Source organism: Musa acuminata, chromosome BXJ1-4 (genome assembly GCF_036884655.1).
Source record: "Musa acuminata AAA Group cultivar baxijiao chromosome BXJ1-4, Cavendish_Baxijiao_AAA, whole genome shotgun sequence".
Taxonomy (NCBI): Eukaryota; Viridiplantae; Streptophyta; class Magnoliopsida; order Zingiberales; family Musaceae; genus Musa; species Musa acuminata.
The window spans coordinates 13451753-13459991 of record NC_088330.1 but is presented as its reverse complement, the minus strand read 5'-3'; the positions used below and the strand labels follow the sequence as shown (position 1 = coordinate 13459991).

Here is an 8239-nt window from a genome sequence, read left to right as displayed (position 1 = left end):
GCTTTCCTGTCCGCCAATCTATACCGTTCAATGATAAACGAAGGGCGTATGACGCGGCATGGGTCCCAGCGAACCGCGGTCAAGTTTCCCTCAAACCTCAAAATAACATGACGTTGTAACGGCATTCGATAACGGCGTCAAATTCTAACGCCTAACGCCACTCGCACTGCATAGAACGGGTGGCCAACAGCGAAACGGAACATCATATAGCGAGGACCTCCTCGTTGAACGGAGGACGTGACCAAGAGTGCTGCTCTGGCCGCCATTCATCGCAGAATCAAGGAACGGGAGCGGCTCGCAGTGAATGCGATGATCCCGTTTTGGTGAACGGGAAACGGAGGCCGAAAGAGTGTACAAAGGCCATTGATGAAAGTGGAGCTACAGGGAGAGAGGCATTTCGTTGATCAAGACTCGCAGGTCGATCGCACTCTCTTTGTTCTTCTCGAATAGTAGAAGACGACGATCCGAGAAGGAAAGATTCTGGATACAGAGAATTCTGTTGCTATTCTTCCAAGTATAGAGTTTTCTTCTTTTTCTTTTGGTTGCAGTGAATTCTCCTGTTAAATCTCATTGCATCCCGTTACGATTAGAGTTTGATCCAAGGATTTAAAAGGCTTTTGAGCGATTGGGTGGTTTGCATTTCGTCAATGATTGGATTTGTTTGAAACTGCCGGATGAATTCTTTTGATTCATTATTTGTTGTTGACTTCAAGATTTGCGGGGGACAATTGAGGAGCTTTCAGGACTTGATCTGTCGGACTGTTTGATATTGGAGTTCAGCAACGAAGTTGTTCTCGCCCTTCTTGAAGGTGAGTTCCGTTGTGCTGATTCAGACTTTTCTCTTTATTACTATTTTGTTCGTTGTAATCTACCAAGGAAAAATTTGATCTCTTCAACGTTTTAAACAGATGCATTTTCCTCCTAGTATCGATCCGTGAATTCCTTTGTTGAATCGTACACGAAGAAGCGGCGATCTCTGGATTACTTACGCGAAATCTGGTGAAATCCCCACGAAAACAGGCGAAATCAGGACATTACTCAAGGGTCATCATTTTAAACCTTTTGATGCTCTTGCAATAGGCTTGCAAGAAGAATTCTAGGTCTTTCCTTGGCCTTACACTATGTTGTCAATATGTTGTTCATCTCCACAGACCTAAAAATCGAAGAATCCTCAACGAAGGCAACCAAGATCTTGGGTGTCGGAGCTACTCAAATCAGGGACCTCCAGTTCACTACCGCTGTGATCTCCTTTCTATTCCTCTTTGGAAATTGATTTCCTGCCCTTGGAAGACAAAGAAACTACACCTTCTCCGCAGGCAAGGTACAAGATCACATAAAGGTAGAATTTTCTTTTTCGTACTACTACTGGTCAATCATTCGAGGCTATTGAAATCTCCATGCCTTTTTGTTAGATGTTTTCTTCTCCTCACTGTCCTCTCTGATCACAGTGATTCATTAGTCTCTTTGTAGTTCTCCAGCCGCCCTTTAGCTTTTGTAATTTTCTGTATCAAAACAGGGAGCGAGGAGCGATTTTCGCCTATTCATTGCATGTCGAACGAAAGCTCTCGAATTCTTCTCACTTGAGACCTGGGGAAGCATTACGCCAACTCCGGGGCTTCGTGCCCAAATTCTTCTTCTCCGCTTTCTTTTCGTCACGGATCCATCGGTATCTCTCTCGTTTGTCTAATTCTGGCTCTTCTTTCATTATACTTTTCCTTACTAGTTTCCTCCTTTCTCCTCTTCCATCTTTCCCACTGCAGTCGCTCATTCTTTCAAATCCCATTTAGTTATCCAATTCAAAACTCTTGCCTTCTTCATTGCCCCTCTTCTCTTTCTTCTGGTCTCTTCCAGTTCCGTCTTCATGGCAATGAGAACAAAATTGCCTCTCCTGTCGATGATTCATCGCGTACTTGGTTGACACTGCAGGAGATGGAAAGGGAGGCGTCGAGGTATCGCTGTCGCGTGCGACGTAAGGGAGGAGGAGGTGGTGGTGGAGCAGTCGAACCGTCGCCTACGAACGATACCGACAGGAAGGGGGCATTGTCGCCGGAGTTGCTGTTGCAGTGGGGGAACCGGAAGCGACTACGGTGCGTCAAGTTCCAGCGCAGGGACGATGACGCCGCAACCGGCCTCCACTCCACCACCGCTGACATTGCCACTGCCGCCGGCGCCGCTGCGGCCGCTCGCGTCGACCGCGCCCTCCGGGGAGCCACCTCCGCCGCAGACAAGCTGGTCCTCAGGTACGGCTCTTCCCAGCCCCTTTTTTAGCATGTGTTGTGTTCTCCCCATGGGTTACTAATTACCATCTGCCACTGTGTCCGGGTATGGGGAACCGGTGAGGTCACTGGGGCACGTCTTCCATTTCTGTATTTTTTTTTTTTAATCCCAAAATCCAACCGCGAATGCGGGAGACGAGGGAGAGGTCGATCACCTGCCGTCGGTGTCAGAGCAGGTGAGTGGAGAGAGAAGCATACTCGTTTCATCTCAGTCCACGTCATCCTTTTCGCACATTCCCAAGATTGGTTACTTGGGTAGGGGGACGAGCACGTGAGTGGGAAGGGACCGGGTCTTACGTGTTTTTTCTGGGTCCATTTTCTCCGTAATTTGGTTTTTTTTTTCAGCTTTTTAAATACTTTATTTAATTATGCAAGCCTAAATAATAAATGATTGCTTAAAATTATCTCCTTTTAGTATACCATTGTATATAAATTTGTAGGTCTTGCGTTAACATTACTTTTTTAATTTGTTTCGTTGAGATAAAAGATGCCACGATCCGCTAAGCATGTTTCTTTGTTTGTTTATTCTTGCAGGAACAATTCAGAAGCGACGGGAGTTGCTACAAGAGCTAAACGTGGGGTGAGGGACAGGGTCGGCGGGGGGTCGGCTTACACTGAGGGGACGCATGAGAATAAAAGCGGTGGCGGCGGCGGAGGTGGAAGAAGAGGAGGATCGCCGTCGTCTGGGAGCGACGGGGCTGCAACAATATGGTCCAAGTTTTCTCTGGCATTGACGAACAAGGAGAAAGAAGAGGACTTCTTGGCATTTAAGGGGTCCAAACTTCCCCCGCGCCCCAAGAAGCGAGCTAAGCTCCTCCAGCGGACAATCAACGTGAGCTCGCTAGCTCCTCTTCTTCGTCTTCTGTCCATTATACTTATTATTTTGAGCGTTCAATGATTCGGTGATTGTTTTTTTCGGATAAATCATTTATAACTTTGTTAAGAGCATTGCTTCTCTTGGAGAAAGGAAATGGGGCCACTTTGTGACCCATGTGTGCTTCACTGCTTGTTCTAAATAGTAGCACTAAGGCAGGATGGTATTTGCGTTTTTGTTTTTGTTCTTTTGTGGTGTTTGTTGACCGTGAAACAGTGGGTGATCGGGTGGAAATTCGGTGGTGGTGGTGGTTTGTCTTCATTTCGTCGGACCAGAATTTTCCATGAATCTATTTATACTTCGTTTTAACGATTGGGTACATGAGGTCATCTCTTTGTTTTGTGTGGTTGTCGTCGATATGATTAGAAGAAAGCGGTTGTATTGTATTCCGCAGAAAAGATGTGGTGGGTGGATGGTTCTTTGTTTTGTAAGAAAGCATGAAGCGCTAGACTTGGTGCTTTACACAATTGAAATATGGACTGTGTGTTCTATGAAGGTTGTGATGCTTGGGTCGGACGATTTTGCCAAATAGCCGCTTCCATCCTCTAGATTAACAGGGACCAACTGTTTAGGCTTTGCGTCAAAGATAAGATTTTGCTACTGCGGTAGAAGACCTGTGTGCTGCCTGGAATGATTAGGATTTATGAACATGTTAGAGTCACAAGCCCTGGGCTCACAAAAGGCAGCTGCCCATTTAATAGTCGATTTGTAATTTGTCTACTTCTTGTTTATTTCCTGGTTAGATTGCAAGTACACTTAGTTTGCCTCTCTGCAAAGAAAGATCTTCTTTTCCAACAGCATGTAAGATTGTCTTTCTTTTTGTCTTAGTAAATAAGGTGGCATATCTTGATTATATCCAGACCTCATATTGTTGAGGGCAATATTTGGCGTTTAGGAATACCAGACCCATACTAGTCCCTGTAGGATTTGTACATGGTGTATCAACGTACGGTATGTTGGTATGTATCGTGGAACTTTTTATAATATCAAAGTATACATGGTAATGGAAGGCATGTGCTGCAGTCCATGCTGCTGATCCAAGAGATCACATATTTGGATGGGTAACATGTAGAACCATGGTTGAGAAACTTTTAAACTATACCATCATTTTTTAGGTGTGTAACTTAGTTTCGTGCAATATTCCTAGCTGTTCATGGTCTCATATTTCAGTTTTCTGAAGATATATACATGTATGTTATATACAAATCTACATGACGTGTTGTGTCCTACATCAATGGAAAGCATCACATATTTGCTAAAGGATATCTGAATTCTTTTACAAGTTATAGTTTTGGTCGATGGCCTTTTTCTCTTTTGGCCTTGACTTGCATAGAAGATTAGGTCATTTAGATTATGTTAATTGTGATAAGTAATTTATCTGTCTATGCATTTACCTTGCCCCTGGAAAAGTTGCAATTTTCAAGTTAACAATACCCATTATATATCTTGCTGAATGAATATCCAAAATGAAGTAAATCATGGACTAGCATTCTCTACGCTATGCATAGAATATTGCACATATGGTTGTCAGTCATAAATCTTGTTCTCACATTTTTCTCCTTTATTTCAAAATTTAATAAGATACCATTTAACAAAATTTTTCATTCTTTGCTTGTAATTTTTATCAGAGCCATTTTTGTTTAAGCATTCATCATGAGGTTTTTAGAGTGTTCTAACTGTACTAGTATCATTATCTTAACTGAAATTGGTAATGAACATTCTGTTATCTTAAAGATTTGTGGATTTCTCCATATTACACAAATACTACATGTGGAAAACACAAAAATGTTGGCCTAGATGTAACTTATAGGAATTTAAGAATGTCATTACAAGCTTTGGACATGCATCCAATTCTTTGAGCTGAAGATGAGACAACTTTATGTATGAAACGGGCAAGGAATGCTTCATTCTCCCTAAACAGAAAGGAATTAGAAAAGAATGGAAAGTGACTTCAGAAATTTTATTCTTTTTTATGATGGTGTGGAAATTCTACAAAATCTACTTTTCATCATCATAGATTCATGTAATTTACGGCTGTCAAGTGTCTAAAGTGGTTGATGTGGAATGTGCATTATATGTTGCAACATGTCACAATGGAGCATCTTGTAAAATGTTGTACCTTGATAAATGTTAGTTTGTGCTTGCTTGTGCCAATCCATTAGGTATTTTGTAGCAGAATAATGGCTGCATTAGTGCATGACTACACAGTGATGGAAAAGTCTTCTTCCAGAGCATGAACCTGCATAGCATGGTACAATAGCGAACCATGCTATGCCATATGGTGCCTACCCATCACCAGATTCTTGAATGTTTGTCTTTAGCATAGTCTAGTTTTGTGTATGTTTATTTGGAACTGGATATTTTGATCCTCTAACATTGCTCATAAGTTATTGCATACAAGAAAATAACAAGAAAAATAATTTTGGAGTTCCTCTTTGAAGACTTCCCAAGTGACTTCACTGACAATTTCTGTAACCAAGCTATTTATTCTGCCATAACAGCATCAGGCACTTATCGCTAAGCATCATTGCAACTCATGAAAACTCAGCTATATATGGAAGAAGATGGGCTTAATATTGTTGAAACTTATATTAATTAACACCGCATATATCTTATATTGGCTTGTTCTTTTTATCATTGACATGTCTATATGTATCTGGGTTCCACTGCTGTGCCAGAATATAGTGGGCCTCGAATGACTCATGGCCTGTATCTTGGCGCAAGATTGTCTCACTCTAGTACAACACTTGTCATTATTTTGTGATAAGATGAGGACCACCAACCTAGCTCTTTTGTCCAAATCTATTATAGTCCTCATAAAGTTCTCAGTCAATTGAAATCTTTTTCCTCAGTTTGTGGATTTTCTGTATACCATATATGGCCAGTACCAAACAGGGAAGGACAAGCATGAAAAACAACTTTCGTTGATAGTGTTGAGATTTATTGTTCAGAACTTAGAGCTCTTCTTTTAAGGAAATATCAGAGCCTTTTATGAGTTAAACAATGATGTGTTGCTCTATAATTATGAATCTACTTATTTGTATCCGTTGAGAATCAAAATCTTGTACTTTGATTTAATTTACCATGGTATACTCTGAACGCCTCTTATGATTAATCGCATTTAAAGTAAAGCTTCTACCTGCAGTGGCTACCAAACTGATGTAGTCCAAATATACATCATAAGTTGCAGGATGCATGGCTTTATGTTATTTAATTTTTTCTTATTGTTTTCATGATTGTTTAACTTTATTTTGCCCTTTTTTGAAAAGTTGGTGAGCCCAGGTGCATGGCTTTGTGATCTGACATTAGATCGGTATGAAGTCCGGGAGAAGAAGATATCAAAGAAGGTTTGTAGTTTCTTTCCGCATACAATTAGAATTAAAAACTTCAGAATTTGTCAGAACAGAAATGATTAAATTGACAACCGCAACACCTTTGGTTTTGTTCTTATCTGTTCTTTTACAGAGACCAAGGGGGTTAAAGGCAATGGGAAACATGGAAAGTGACTCAGAATAGCATAAAAGGAGAACAAAAAAAAAAATTGAAAGAGCAGTCAAAAGATTGAAGTCGTGTGCTAAAGTGGTTATATGCATGGGATGTTCAGAACTTAGGGTACCTTTGTTTTGTTCGGTTTAAAGATAAGATGAGGATGGGAAAGAAAGTAAGAGCAACTAGTGAAATTGTCAGAATTTTACCATTATGCAAATAGAAGTGCCAGAAGCAATCTCATGTAGTAACACTAGAAGATGCAGATATCGAGCTTGTAATTATTTCTATTTGTCTTCCCTTGTGGTCTCTTTATGGTTAATGAAACTATTCAGGATGAAGGAATGCCATCTGTCTTGTTGTTGAGTAAGTCTGATGTATTTGGTTACAGTCAAGCTAGCTTTAGCTGTGCTGTTCGTTTTTCCTTTTTCCCAGCTTATCATCTACTAATCTGCATCTTTTGGTCAGCTTCTGTTAGCGTGAGATTGAGCAGGGTAAAGTCAGCATAGGATTGGGAGAAAATCAAATACAGGGATTACAACATTTTGGTCCCATCCCAGGTTGAGGCTACTGTTGATGGTGTAGAATTAGATTGTCTGGGATTCAACTGCTAGGTGCACCATTACAAGGTCTGTCTTGGTTGCCAAGCCAAACATGCTCAGGTTCATGATGTCCATTTGCAAAGGCATAAAGCCACCATTGTACTTTCAATTATATGTGTACCTCTTGTTGTGTTTTGAGGCTGCAGGCCACAGAAGCTTTCGTAGCTGGATTCTGGATCACAGGATGCCAGCTGAGACAGCACGTTGGCCGGGCTGATGAATTCTTAGACACGAACTGCGTACATTCTCCATTTATGCACCGCTGATATTTTGCAGATCACATCTTCATGAGGTGCAGGTTGTGGCACTGCATGGGTACTTCAAAAAAAAAGTAACGTTTCCAGGTACTTCATTAATTGAGGCCATCTAGTTAAGATGTCTCCCTTCTAAATGATGGAACTTTGATGAGATGCCATTTGGATCGCCTGTAGCTTTCGGCACTTCGATTGTGAATTTGAGTAACATAGTTTCTCCTTGAAATGATAATATTTATGTCGCATTTATTTAGAAATAGTTGCCACTTGAGACAATAATATGCTTGCATAATTTTTTTTGTCCTTCTGCATGTAATTAATTGCCCATTATTTTGATCCACAAAATTCACAAGTTGGACTCCGTATTATTTCATTTCATCCGAGTTGGTCATCATCGAAGGAGCTGTAAACATCTAACTACTAATTATTTACTCAAACATTATTATCACCCATATTGATTACTTTGTTCTTATGTTCTTGCTTCTCATCCAAAATTTATTTTTTCTAATATATTTTTTGTTCTGTCATGTTCAGTGTCATCACATCCCCCTCTATCGCTCGTTATCATCGACGTCTTGTATCTCAGCTTCTGTCGTGATATTGATTTTAATTACTATATTTTAATTGTCCTTGTCTCTCTTAATAAATGAGTCTGGTATACCAACTCTTAATAAATGAATGACCACGGGATATTGATTTTAATTACTATATTTTAATTCTCCTTGTCCTCTCACAATAATTATATTC

General features: G+C 40.5%; 1 protein-coding gene across 1 annotated transcript; it reads left to right on the top strand.

The window, feature by feature from the left end:
- Window positions 1-258: 258 nt before the first annotated feature.
- LOC103981747 (uncharacterized) lies at window positions 259-7751 on the top strand. The gene is made up of 11 exons (XM_009398484.3): window positions 259-514; window positions 714-809; window positions 909-1044; window positions 1152-1339; window positions 1517-1666; window positions 1927-2240; window positions 2811-3108; window positions 6420-6497; window positions 6616-7002; window positions 7105-7265; window positions 7385-7751. The coding sequence occupies exons 6-9, from the start codon at window positions 1930-1932 to the stop codon at window positions 6664-6666; spliced, it is 738 nt and encodes a 245-aa protein (XP_009396759.2). The 5' UTR covers window positions 259-514; window positions 714-809; window positions 909-1044; window positions 1152-1339; window positions 1517-1666; window positions 1927-1929; the 3' UTR covers window positions 6667-7002; window positions 7105-7265; window positions 7385-7751.
- Window positions 7752-8239: the final 488 nt, after the last annotated feature.

What these genes read in the sequence shown, in the direction of transcription:
- LOC103981747 (XM_009398484.3), top strand. Translation starts at nt 1,930, where the DNA reads ATGGAAAGGGAGGCGTCGAGGTATCGCTGTCGCGTGCGACGTAAGGGA. An exon ending in GCAGACAAGCTGGTCCTCAG is followed by an intron (nt 2,241 to 2,810) that starts GTACGGCTCTTC and finishes TTATTCTTGCAG; the next exon opens with GAACAATTCAGAAGCGACGG. An exon ending in AGAAGAAGATATCAAAGAAG is followed by an intron (nt 6,498 to 6,615) that starts GTTTGTAGTTTC and finishes GTTCTTTTACAG; the next exon opens with AGACCAAGGGGGTTAAAGGC.